At 36.0% G+C, this 14,268-nt stretch overlaps 1 protein-coding gene across 2 annotated transcripts in view; it reads left to right on the plus strand.

The window, feature by feature from the left end:
- Positions 1-13,540, plus strand: part of LOC109063968 (metabotropic glutamate receptor 5-like) — a 47,680-nt gene extending 34,140 nt beyond the window's left edge. For both annotated transcript variants that reach the window (XM_042740183.1, XM_042740182.1), the window contains exons 4-9: positions 1,751-1,986; positions 5,106-5,352; positions 5,445-5,613; positions 6,714-6,840; positions 8,328-9,267; positions 11,616-13,540. In XM_042740183.1, coding sequence (XP_042596117.1) covers positions 1,751-1,986; positions 5,106-5,352; positions 5,445-5,613; positions 6,714-6,840; positions 8,328-9,267; positions 11,616-12,561 — 2,665 coding nt within the window. In that variant the 3' untranslated portion in view covers positions 12,562-13,540. The remainder of the gene's footprint in view (positions 1-1,750; positions 1,987-5,105; positions 5,353-5,444; positions 5,614-6,713; positions 6,841-8,327; positions 9,268-11,615) is intronic.
- The last annotated feature ends 728 nt before the right edge of the window (positions 13,541-14,268 follow it).

Consider the following 14,268-nt stretch of genomic DNA (forward strand, 5'->3'; position numbering starts at 1 on the left):
TGAACTACAGTGTCCTGCACTAGTAAAAAAATATCAGAAATTATATCTGGTGTCAGAATAGATTTTGGTTTAAAGTGATTTTCTTTCTTTCTTTTTCTGTGATTAACATTACAGCAGCTAGTAAATTAGGTGCGGTCACTTTAAGAGACAATGCATCCGTTATAATGATACACATCCAATTTCTTTCTCCACTGTTTACTTTCATTTCAGACATAACCAACAGTTTTTTTGTTTTTGAGAGAATACTCTCCAAGACCGGTATTTTGTCAATTTTGTATGTATTTGTCGGCCAGTTTCGGTGTTTAAGCGCTTTGAGACACGTCTCTGTGTGTGTGCGCGGGTGCTGAATTGGGCTCTTTCACGTCTTTTTCTGTTTGCATGTTTAAACTGCGATTTACAGATTACTAAATCTGTGCAACTTTGACATTTTATATAAAATATGAACTCATAAATCACCAATTTAAATGTGTAATTTAGTGCTTAGATGTCATAGAAGATATGATTCAGTGGTGTATGATATGTATGATTCAGAGTCGCACACACATATACACTTACATACAGATGCATGTGAGATTTTCACATGAACAATTATCAGTCTTTTAAAAATATGCCTCTAGTTGTCATGGTTACTGGGGAAACTGGCAGAGAAAAATAATGAGTCATTTGTGTGCGGTGTTCATTTAATTGGCAATTTGTATCTACTTTGTATCAAAACTATTTAATTTGTTCAAATGTATCAGTGTGCGTTACGGGAAGGCTTCATGTGGCTGAACCGAATGTTTCAGCTTCACGTTGCCAAAATCTCCCCCCTTCTCTCTCTCTCTCTCTCACACACACACACACACACACACGGGCTCTGTTCCAAAACATAGTCTTGCTGTCTGCTGCCTACACAGGGAACCACTTTCTAAGGCAACACCCTACATGTTATGCAACCTCATAAGTGAGTGATTTGAAATGCTGCAGCAACAAACAGCTCTTCATGTGAACATCAGTTGATTTCAAAAGAGTTAGCTATTATCATGTTGCTAATTTTTTTTATTTTATTTTTTTTATTTGTTGTTTAATAAATGAATGCATTTATTATATTATTATTACTTTCATTTGTAATAATTTTTATTTTAATTAGTTTTGGATTCAAAAGAATAATTTATATTCACACTTGGTTTCAGTCAATAATTTATGAGTGCATTGAGAATCAACATTTTTCACTTTATCTGTCATGTTGGATGGTTGTTTCCCACTGAAATTGTTGCAGTGCATTCTGGGATTTACTACAAAGTATGAAATTGTTATTAATAATATTATATTTAATATTGTTTATTTTATTTTTATTACATAATGAACATTTATTTGTAGTTATTTTATTTCATTTTAATTAGTTTGATATAATATATATTTAAAAACTAAATTTTATATAATATTTTTATTTATATTTTTCTAAAAGTCATTATATAATATATAAATATGATTATATTTTAAATTATAAATCTAATATATATATTATTTTAGATTTTATTTATTTATTTATGTTTATTTTATTTAGTTTTTTATTTTGTTTAGTTTATTTTAATAAGTTTTGAATAATGTATATTTGATTTTATATTAAAAATTTACAATAACAAATTTAAAATTATCATTTTATACATTTATATCATATATGTCATCTTGGATAGATTTTTCCCACTGAATGTGTTGCATTGCATGTTGCCTTATGGCTTCGCACACTAATTCGTTCTCTCCTTCGCAGTGACGGCTGGGCGGACCGTTATGATGTCACTGACGGGTACGTGCGTGAGGCCGCCGGAGGGATCACCATAAAGCTGCAGTCCGCAGACGTCAAGTGGTTTGATGATTATTACCTGAAACTGCGTCCCGAAAACAACCCACGAAACCCCTGGTTCCCCGAGTTCTGGCAGCACCGCTTCCACTGCCGGCTGAAGGGACACCCGCAGGAGAACAGCAAATACAACCGCACCTGCGGCAGTGAGTTTCCACAGCATCACTCAGTCTGAGTCTGTGTCCTCATGTGCTCCCACAGTGACGTTTAGCGTTGAGAAGAAAAGAAAAGCCAATCCTGTCTCTCGCAGACAGAAACACATGATTGCTTTCTTTCATCCAGACTTTCTCTTCAGATGTCAGACCTTCCATTAGTCTCGCTGTCTTTCATTGGCTCCATTTATCTGAGCTCTGCTTGAGTTCAAAGAAACTTTGTCAAATTTTCCTATTTCAAAAAAAAAAAAAAAAAAAAAAAAAACGTTCAATAGAAAAGAACAACCACTTTCCCTCTGAAACTGGAATCAGAGCTGTTTGCATATAAACCAGCGTGAGCAGACAGACAGAGCAACAGTTTAGACTGAGACGCTGCTTTAATGGCAGTTCACAAGAATTTTTCAATCAGAGCGAGCACTTCTGAATGAAATCAAGTTTGCTGTGAAAACAAGACCGTGCGTAAGAGCAGCTTCGTCTTTGTCCAGTATCCAAGTTCTAAAATTATGAGCAATAAAATGCCATGGAACTCTTTTAATATTTTTCTACTCTTTGTGAAGGAGTTTGTTATTTTTTGTTTCCTCTCTTCCATTTCTTTTGATTTGCAAAACAGTTTTGAAAAAATAAGGCATGTGTAATTTGGTAAATATATTCTATATTATTAATATACCAGCTTGACAAACAACACCAAACTGTTGCGTCAAATCAGGTGCTTTAATGTTTCAAAGCAACCAGTTTTCTGATCAAACAATTAGGAAAATATATTATGTATAATCTGAGTATTTATATTATAGTGATTTTATTATTGATATGCAAAGCATATCCAAAACTGAGTAGATTTACTAACTGCAGAAATTATTGTTTGTTTTAATGATTTTCCTGGTGTTTTTTTTCAGTACATAACAGAAAATATATGAATGCTTTTGTATTTGGGAAAATAAATACTAAATATTGAACCAATCCATAAATACAATTTGAGGGAAAAAAGTAATAAGAAGAATAAATTTAACAAATTAATGTATTTTCTTAAAAGTACCAAAGGTCCAAAGTATCGTGTTTTTCAGTATATAATGCAGTTTATTTTAGTTTTATTGAGATACCACTATAGTTTTTATTTTATCTTTTATTTTTACATTTCCTCATTTAATGTTATAGTATTTTTGGTTTGTGTGTGTGTCTGTGTGTGTGTGTGTGTGTGTGTAATTTTTTGTCAGTGCCTATACATTTGTGTTCAGTTTTAGTTATTTTAGTTATCAGATTAAACTAAATGAACACGAGAAATTATATATATATTCCTTTATGTTTAAACATGCCATTATTCATTCATTATTAAAGAAGTCCTCTCTAGACCCTTCACATTTTAGTAATTTATACTTATTTCTAAGTTGCCATTTTTATCATAGAGTTTAGAAAAAGTTGTGTCCATGCAACTGACTTATTTTATGAATAATAATTGAATCTTTGAAAAATTTCAGTCTGGTTTCTGCTCCCAACATAGCACTGAAACTGCTCTGGTTAAGCTCACTAATGACCTGTTGCTTGCAGCCGATGCTGGCTTGTATTCTATTTGAATTCTTCTTGATCTCAGTTCAGCCTTTGACACAGTGGACCACAATGTCTTGATCAACCATCTAAAGACTTATGTTGGTATCAGATATGTGGCTCTGGATTGGTTATTTCATATTTGTCGAACAGGTCCTTTTCTGTGGTGCTAGGAGATGCCTCCTCTTCTCGTGCTCCTTTTTTTTTTGTGGGGTCCCCCAGGGTTCTATTTTGGGTCCCCTTTTGTTTACGATCTACATGCTACCCCTGAGTCAAATTATGCATAGTTATGACATTGAGTTCCACTGCTATGCAGATGTATGTTGCAATAAAGCCTGGCATTATTGATATATCCCATATTATGTCCTGCTTCATAGAGATGAAAAATTGGATGTCTAAATATTTTCTGTAGTTAAACGACTCCAAGTCAGAGGTGCTTATAATTACCCTGTGTGGCTCCAGTATTGTTATCATTAATAATCTCTCCTGTAGCCTGGCTGCCTTATCTAATAATGTTCGAAAAGAGGCCCGCAACTTAGGTGCAATTTTTAATTCAGAACTGTCATTTGATGCTGGTGCAGTCTTTTTTTGCACAACTGAGGCAACTAACAAAGATAAAGTCATTTCTTTCTTTTGCAGATTTAGAAAAGGTCATTCTTGCTTTTATCTCCTCCAGACTTGATTATTGTAATGCACTTTATTCTGGTATTAGCAGGCAAAATCTCCAAAGATTGCAGCTGATTCAAAATGCTGCTGCTATGTTTTTAACACATACTAAGAAAAGTGATAACATTATACCGATTCTTGCTGCTCTTCACGGGTTGCCTGTGAGTTATGGAATTGATTTTAAAATTTTGCTGCTTGTTTTTAAAGTATTGAAGGGTCAGGCTCCTGCCTATTTTTATGATTTATTAACTCCTTATAAGCCTAAACGCTGCTTGCGATCCTTTGGTAGGCCCTTATTATTGGCTCCGAAATCTCGACTTGTTACTAAAGTTGACTGTACCTTTGCTGTCCATGCCCCTAAGCTGTGGATTTCCCTGCTCGAGGATCTTAGGCTGGCAAGCACTGTATCCTCTTTTAAGTCTCTTATTAAGACTCACTTTTACCGTATGTTTTTTTCTTAATCTTGATGGTATTTTTGTATTTTACTGCTGTACTGTTATATCCTTTTATTGTAAAGCATTTTGTAACTTTGTTTTGAAAGGTGCTATATAAATAACAATAAAGTAATAAAATAGTTTTTTATGGTTTTAGTTTTAGTAAACTAATAGGATAATAACCTTGAATTATAGTGCTTTAGTCAAATGTCAGATGTGTTTCTTGTGCTCATAAACCCAGACAGCATGCAACATGCAAAAACTCATCAAATGTATAAGCAGTGTAAGACCACCAATTATGAGCCTCTCACTCGGCAGAGGTGGAACTATGTGTCTCTTCACTGCACAAAATCAGTTTCACAGAGCATAAGCAAATTAGCACAGTTCATCATTGACCTGTCTACAGGATACAAGCATGAACAGACGAGTGATCTGTCATTAACCCCAATCTCTTCCTCTTCCTCTTTCTCTCAGAGCGGGATTCTCTGCGGCAGCAGTATGCGCAGGACACCAAGATGGGCTTCGTGATCAATGCCATCTACAGCATGGCCTACGGCCTCCACAACATGCAGAAAGTGCTGTGTCCCGGTATGGTGGGTCTGTGTGATGCCATGCGGCCCATCGATGGGTCAAAGCTCCTCGAGTTCCTCATGAAGACCAACTTCACTGGAGTGTCGGGGGAAAACATTTATTTTGACGAGAACGGAGATTCGCCTGGGAGGTACCCTACCAATCTAATAATCCATTCCACCCTTCATTTCCATTCATCTTAATTTCAGTGCACTAAATCAATACTCCTAACTGTGTTCCCAGTTACGTGATCATGAACTTTAAGAAGATGGGCAAAGATTATTTCGACTACACGAATGTGGGCAGCTGGGACAACAGCGGACTGCAGATCGATGACGATGAGATCTGGCCCAACAAAGATGAGATTATTAAATCTGTGTGCAGTGAACCTTGCGATAAAGGTCAAATCAAGGTCAGGAGACTGTGAGCTCTTTATCAAGCCTCATAGTGCTGTGTAATGTTTAATTATGCCCAATAATTGTGTGTTTTTGTTGGTAAATGTATTGGAGTAACAAGTAAAATCCAACTGGATTCAACTGGTTTTGCTTCAAGACACACATTTTATACTGAAAATCAAGCGGTGATTGCGCCAAACAATATATAAAATTATTATTAGTTTTATAAAATGAAAATCAAGAGTTGGTTTTAGAAGAATTATTATTTTTATGATTATTATTATTTTTTTATTATATTAATAAAATGCATTTATTTTAAAAATGTTATTTTTATTTAATTAATATTTTTATTAACAATACATATAAGATTAAAAATATGTTTAAAGTGAATAAACATTCTAAAAGTAAATATATTTATATTGACTATAAAAATAGAACTTTTTAAAGTAAATAAACATTCTAAAAGTAAGTATAATATTTAGATTTAAATTAGTTATTTAATATAATTTAATATTTACTATAAAAAATATTATATATATTATATAAGTAGTATATTATAAATTATATATTTAAAATATTATAAGACCTGGAATATCATAAATGAAAAGCATAAATTGACCTGCTATTATCTGGTGAATCATAGGCGAAACCTATTAATAAAAATAAGTTAATTAAATTAAGTTTAAACATGCTATTAAAGTAAATCTAATGTTTATATATTTGCTATATAAATGTTTATTTATTTTCAAAAATATTTAATCTTTTAATTAATATTATGCAATATAATTTATATATTTTAGAAAAAATATACTTTTTAGTAAATAAACATATAACATTTTAGATCATCTGAAATATTCTAATTAGAATATTATATATTTCAAATATTATAATTATTTATTTTATTTTTTTTTTACAGTCAAGCGTTTTATACACAATTTATCTAGTTTTCTATGACCTGAAATATCACAACTGTAAAGTATAAATTGACTTACTATTATCATCTACTGAATCATAAAATGGCTATCCTAAATGTACTATTTACTATTTAGAAGTGCTGTTTTCCGTCCTGATGTGATTATGACGGCACGTCACACGTGCTATCCTCTCTTGCCCGCAGGTGATACGTAAAGGAGAGGTCAGCTGCTGTTGGACATGCACTCCCTGTAAGGAGAACGAGTTTGTTTTTGACGAGTACACATGTCGTGCGTGTGAGCTGGGATCCTGGCCCACCAACGACCTCACCGGTGAGTCCACAAACACATCAGCTCAGCGGAAAGATCAGACCGATGACCCCGATTCTCCTGCCCTCACCGCCCGTGCCTGTGTTACACCGCGGGTTCACTGACATGCTTTATCCCTCTCTATTCACATCCAGTTTAGGAAATCTCATTCTGTAAAGTGCTGCAGCCTCGGCCACATGCGATACTCAAATACAAATCTAAAATTTCATGGAGTGTTGTTTGGGATCCCAAACCACAACCAAAACAACTTATTTGCAAAGTGCATGTTTGCATCTCTCTTACATGGCCAATAATAGAAAGAGAAAGAAAGAAAGAGAGATATTTGTGCCGTAGAAAGCAAATGCATTTCAATAAATCATTTCAGGGAAATGCGAATACACACAGTCATTGAGCTAAAAGGTTAACAGCATCAAAACCATCTGAGCTGAACTTATCAAATCTGTCTCCCTGTGATCGGCCCCCACACTTTATTACCACCTATTTATACCATCAGAGAGAAAGACAGAATCATACAGCCAATATTACCAAGTACTCTACATTATTACACTTTTTTAATGAATTTGTGTTTGCCAATGCAATACCCGCCTCCATGATATTAGGGCTTTGTGGGTGGTTGCATTGCTATATGGTTGTTTAGATGTACAATATAACACAATATAATATAATATAATTTATGATTACATTGATAATTTTTAGAAAAAGTATTTTTATAGTAAATATAAATATTCTATTTACTCATATAGTATATGTTTATTAACTATAAAACATAAAATATATTTGTTTTCTATAATATTTAATCCACTAGAAAATGCTTTTTTTTTTCAAAGTATTTAGAAATTATTTTTAATCCTTATCATATAATAAATATAAATTATATTATGTTGTATTATATAAAGGATGTGATATTTAAAATATATATATAATTTGTTATATATTTAAGTAAATATTTATATAGTTAATATAAATGTTGTTTCATGTTATAGTGTTTATTTACTATAAATATAGTTAAACCCTTTGCTTTTAAGTGCAATTTCCATAAAATTATTTTTGAAATAGATTTTTTAATATACTTATCCAATAATCAAGCATAATATTATAAATTATATTGTCATAGTATCTAAACTAAAGAATGAAATTTAATTTTTTAATTATTTTATAGTAAATATTTATATTGTAAATAATATATTACATTTTAAAGTATGTTTATTTAAAAAAAAATAGTTAAATATTTTCTTCTAAAATACTTAACTAGAAAACGAGTGAGTGAGTGACGTGTGGCCAGGTACGGTGTCCCATACTTGGAATTTGTGCTCTGCATTTCAACCATGCAAGTGCACACGCACAGCAGTGAGTAATGAACAAACACACACCCGGAACAGTTTTTTAAGTTCGATGCTCTTTTTGTGAAATAATTTCTAAAAGTCCTTATCCAATAATCAGAAGGATTTGCAAGAAGCACCACTATTTCTAATTTTCTTCATTTGTTTCAGGATGTGACCCCATCCCAGTGAAGTATTTGAGGTGGGGTGACCCCGAGCCCATCGCGGCCGTGGTCTTTGCCTGCTTGGGCCTGATGGCCACGTTCTTCGTCACCTCCATCTTCATCATCTACCGCGACACTCCGGTGGTGAAGTCGTCCAGTCGTGAGCTGTGCTACATCATTCTGGCGGGCATCTGTCTGGGGTACCTGTGCACCTTCTGCCTTATCTCCAAACCTCACGTCATCTACTGCTATTTGCAGCGGCTGGGCATCGGCTTATCACCCGCCATGAGCTACTCGGCCCTCGTCACCAAGACCAATCGCATCGCTCGGATCCTGGCCGGCAGCAAAAAGAAGATCTGCACCAAGAAGCCTCGTTTCATGAGCGCCTGCGCCCAGCTGGTGATCGCCTTCCTACTGATCCTCCTGCAGCTGGGCATCATCGTGGCGCTCTTTGTGATGGAGCCTCCCGACGTCATCCATGACTATCCCTCCATCCGCGAGGTCAACCTCATCTGCAATACCACCAACTTAGGCGTGGTGGCGCCACTGGGCTACAACGGCCTCCTCATCATGAGCTGCACATTCTACGCCTTCAAGACGCGCAACGTTCCCGCCAATTTTAATGAAGCGAAGTACATCGCCTTCACCATGTACACCACCTGCATCATCTGGCTGGCCTTCGTGCCCATTTACTTCGGCTCCAACTACAAGACCATCACCATGTGCTTCTCCGTCAGCCTGAGCGCCACCGTGGCTCTGGGCTGCATGTTCGTGCCAAAGGTTTACATTATCCTGGCCAAACCGGAGAGGAACGTCCGCAGCGCGTTCACTACATCGACAGTGGTGCGCATGCATGTGGGAGACGGAAAATCATCATCCGCCGCCAGCCGGTCGAGCAGCCTGGTCAATCTGTGGAAGAGACGAGGATCGTCAGGAGAGACGCTCAGGTGTGTGCAGAGTTTTTAAAAGGTACCGTTTAGGTACTAATATGTACCTTTAAAGGCTTAGTTCACCCAAAAATTAAAATTCTGTCATTAATTACTCACCCTCATGTCCTCCCAAAAACCTTCGTTCATCTTTGAAACACCTGTTGCGATATTTTTGATGAAATCCAAGAGCTTTTTGAGTCTCAATAGACAACAACGCAACTGACACGTTCAAGGCCCAGAAAGGTAGAAAGGACATCATTAAAATAGTCCATGTGACATCAGTTGTTCAACTAGGGGTGGGTGATATACTGGTAGACACGATTAACCAGTAGAAGTTTGTTAACTGGTAGAGATTTTGGACTGTTGTCTCTATCGTGTTTACGTGGCTACAAGGTCACATGGCATTGCTGTGCTACTTGGTCACAAAAACGTATTGTGTGCTCGTGTTTTCAAGCATTGCAGTTTAAAAACAAGTGATTTTAAGCCACTGAAATGCAATCAGCATTAGTGCAGGAGTAATGAACAGAGATATCTTTGCTGCTTCATAGGCCTTGAACGGTTAAATACACACACTTGTATGTCAAAATGCCCATCTCTGCAAGTATCCTCATAAACACAGAAATTTAGGTCTTAAGTGAAACCAAAAGGCTGAGAAAGAAAACACTTGTGTAACAGTATATTGGATCCAGGCAGCTCTTAAAGTGACAGCAGTCTAATATTCCTATTTTCTGCCATTCAGGTTAATCAAACAACAAAAGACAGAAAACCTACTCTTGATGAATTTATCAACTTTTTTAAATTTAATAAGTTGTGTTAATTTTTTAATTTGAAATGTGTATTTTATTTAGTGTTTTTATTCATTTGATTATATGATTATGTATGTAGCATTTCTTAATTATTTGTTCTACTGTAGTTTTTTGTCCTATTACTTGTAATTAGTTTATTATTCTTTTTTAATCGCTGACTTTACTTTATTATGTTTGTTTTATTTCTTAATTATTTTTAGTTTTTTATTTGTATTAGTTTTTTTGTGATATTTACTGTGGTGACACGAAATATGAATTATGCTGTTTGTTCACGAGCATAGCAGTGCACACGGATCCGTTGTGGTACTCTTGTGAATGCACATCGTAGTCTGACACGGAAGAGAATAAATTGTTGAATAAAATCATTATTTTAGTTTTTTTGCACCCAAAAAGTATTCTCGTAGCTTCATAAAATTACGGTTGAACCAGTGATGTTACATGGACTATATTAATGATGTCCTTACTACATTTCTGAACTTAGAACCTGTCAGTTACTTTGCTGTCTATGTAGGTCAGAAAGCTCTCGGATTTTATCAGAAATATCTCAATTTGTGATGTGAAGATAAAGGAAGGTCTTACAGGTTTAGAACAACATGAGAGTGAGTAATTAATGACAGAATTTTCATTTATCCCTTTAAGGTACTAATATGCATCCTTTAGGTGTAAATAAGGTACAAAGGTATCTTTCCAAAGGATACTCCCCCAGTGTCAGCTTTTGTACCCTTTTTCTGAGAGTCTAGATTTGCATTTCCTAATGAAAACAGATGCATACATAGTAGGCAAAGAATGGTGTTAACATTTTGGTAAGTTCAGGATTTATGCCTCGGTTCTGTGAAATTGAGAGTCGCTCTGCTGTTGTTATGACACGGAGAGCACATCTTGTTTGTGTGGTAATGATGGGGCTGTTAAGTTATTGACATCCATAAAAAGAGAGTGTTTACCTTAGACGACCTGTGATTATAGGAATGAATGTATTTAGTGTGTCTGCTCACACTGCCTGTTTACCACGTAATCTCTGTTCACACATACTACATAACCCATAGATAGACAGAAAGTTCCATAGAGACACAGAACCATAAATATTAATATAGTAATTTTACTGTTGTACGCTAAAATTAAAGAATTATTATATTTTTCTTAAATGCTTGTTTTTATTTTACAAGGAAATATAACACATTACAGAATGGTAACAGAAACACACTGCCCAATATACAAAGGGAATACAAAAGCAAAATTATACATAAGATGACAAACACAGAGCATCGTATCACAGATTGAAATTAAAAATTTAATCAATAAAAACTAGGGAGAATATTGTTAACTAATTTAATAAACATAAAAATAATAATTAATATTACTACTATTACTACTACTACTATTATCATTATTATTGTTGTTGTTATTATTATTATTATTTTTTGCCAAATTATGCAACTCCACAACATTTTAAACCTCAATGTCAGTTTTTATGAGAAAAACTAGGTAGATAGATAGGTGTTATTTGCACTGGAGTTATTTTTCAACCATTGTTACGGTGAATATTATTTAATGCTGTTGCAGCTCTAATGGGAAGTCAGTGACGTGGGCCCAGAATGAGTGCAGTTCCAAAGGCGGCCACCTGTGGCAGCGTCTCTCCTTCCACATTAAGAAGCGCGAAAGTAACCAGACGGCCGTGATCAAACCTTTCTCCAAAACATCTGAGGGACGCTATTGCGGAGGCAGCGACATCCACACAGACAACAGCACCAATAAGCTCTATGAGGTCACCGAAGCGGAGGAGCGCTATCCCATCACCTACCGGCCCCAAACACCCTCACCGATCAGCACCGTGTCCCAGAGAGCGAGCATTGCATTATCACAGAGCGCTGGCGCCGCTGACTCCCAGGTCATGAGCGTCTCTTCATACATGTGTCAGACTCCGCATCGCGGTAACGGCGGTGGAAGTGCATCGCAGGGATCTCTGATGGAGCAGATTAGCTGCGTGGTTAACCGCTTCACAGCTAACATCAGTGAGCTCAACAGCATGATGCTCACCAGTTCTCCTCCAGGAGGCGCTGTGGGTTTGTCCACCAGTGCATCCGCACACGCTCATTCTGTCGAGCCCTGCTGTCCTCCAGCCTACCGCCTATCCCGAGAAATTTCCATGCCGACTACCATGACCACCTACGCCGAAATCCAGCCCCTCCCACCTGTGGAGTCTAATGTGGGTCGCTCCGCCCCTCCCTGCCCACTTTCCAGTTCGTCACGACTCAAAACTTCGCCCACGACCAGTGGGAAGGAGCTAAAGATGGGCGTGCCCTCAGCTCTGGAGTCGCCGCCCAATCAGCAGGAGCTCGAGGAACTGCTAGCGCTGACTCCGCCCTCCCCGTTCAGGGACTCCGTCGGGTCGGGTAGCGGCTCGCCGAGTTCTCCCGCTTCGGATACCGAAACATCCGCTCTTCCGCCCATCACAAAATACGAGTGCCTGGTGCTCCGACACTACAGCCAGAGTTCGTCTTCGTTATGAGGTCAACAGATGGAAGAATGGAACGCCGAATGGCGTAATTCACGTAGGTCGGATACGGACACTGCTTGAGTGTGTGTGTTTACATGTTCTCACCTTTGGACCAATGCAAAACAGGGTGTTGCCGTCCCTGTGGAGGAATATCTCCAACATCAGACCTGCAGTAGAATCACAACGGTGTCTAATCTTTCGTCTAGTTGGTGTTCCGTTGGTCTATTTTGGTAGTGGCCTTAAACAAACATGGCTTTCATCTAATTAGTGCTGTTTCTATGAGGACTACAATATGTTGTTGTGCCCCCAGAAGGACGGGGGTGGAGAAACACCCAACCTGGGACCTTCCCACACACGGATATTACGAGCCTTTTTTGCTACGTTCATCATCAAACAATGAGATTATTAAGGGCTGGAAAAAGGCACGGCATCAAAGGGAAAAGCCTGTATAATTACATGTTGCATAATCTTTAGCTCGCACACTCGTATGCCACTGCTGGTGCGCTGTAATAATTGAAGAGTGCGAGCTGACGTCCCCGATGCTTTCCGAGATTCAAACGCAATCTTTGAACAAAGTGCTTTGTTTGATGTACCACAGGACAGCGTGAGAGACCAAACAGACCGATACTCAGACACCTTAGTCACTGTCCATAATTTTCTCTTCTCCTTTTTCTTTCTCTTTTCTCCTTATTCTTCCAGTACTCTGCCTTTTTCAGGAACAGAATATATGGGTGAATCTCATGAAACCTGTTAAGATTATATTTCAAGTAGTCCATTCATTCATTCTATAATAAATAAATTACATATAGAAAACTAAATTTATTTTTTAATTTACTTTAATCATTTTTTTTTCTTTCAGTAATTCATAATTTATTATTTTAATATTGGGTCATTATTTAAAAATAAATGAAAACAACTGCAATGTTCTTAAAATATGCTTAACATCCTGTAGGTAAAATATTTATTTATTTATTTTAAATTGGTTTATTTATTTATTTATTATAGCAAAAATATTAGATTTATTAAATTCAATAGATAATAGATTTGTAAAAGAAAAAGAGAGAGAGAGAGAGAGATTTATTTAAAATGTTTTTTTACTTACATTTTTTTATTTATCTGTTCAATTTATTTATTTATTTATAAAAATGCATACATACATTCATTCACTCACTCACTCAATCATTTCTTTATTTAGTATTATTATTATTGTTCATTTATTATTTATTTTTATTTTTTTTTGGGGGGGGGTCGGGCTTTATGAGATTCATCTGTATGTTTTTTTTTTATTATTATTATTATTATTTATTTATTTAGGTAGATTTAATTGTGGAACCAAATTCATTTCCAAATTATTGTGGTACCATGATACAGTGGTAATATCAGATGGTAATACCATGGCACTCCAAGGTACTTTTAAGAATACCATAGTACTTACACATATCACTCCTAATAAACTAGTTCACAGTGGTTCATCAGTGAGCTGAATCAAATCACACTCTTAAAAATAAAGGTGCTTCACGATGTCATAGAAGAACCTTTTTGTCTATATGGTTCCATAAAGAACTTTTCTGTTCCATAAAATGTTCTTTGTGGCAAAAGAAGGTTCTTCAGATTATAAAAAGGTAAGAAAGAGATGGTTCTTTAAAGAACCTTTGACTGAATGGTTCTTTGTGGAACCAAAAATGGTTCTTCTATGGCATCGCTTGAAGAACCTTTTGA

This window comes from Cyprinus carpio, chromosome B15 (genome assembly GCF_018340385.1).
Source record: "Cyprinus carpio isolate SPL01 chromosome B15, ASM1834038v1, whole genome shotgun sequence".
In the NCBI taxonomy this organism is placed as follows: Eukaryota; Metazoa; Chordata; class Actinopteri; order Cypriniformes; family Cyprinidae; genus Cyprinus; species Cyprinus carpio.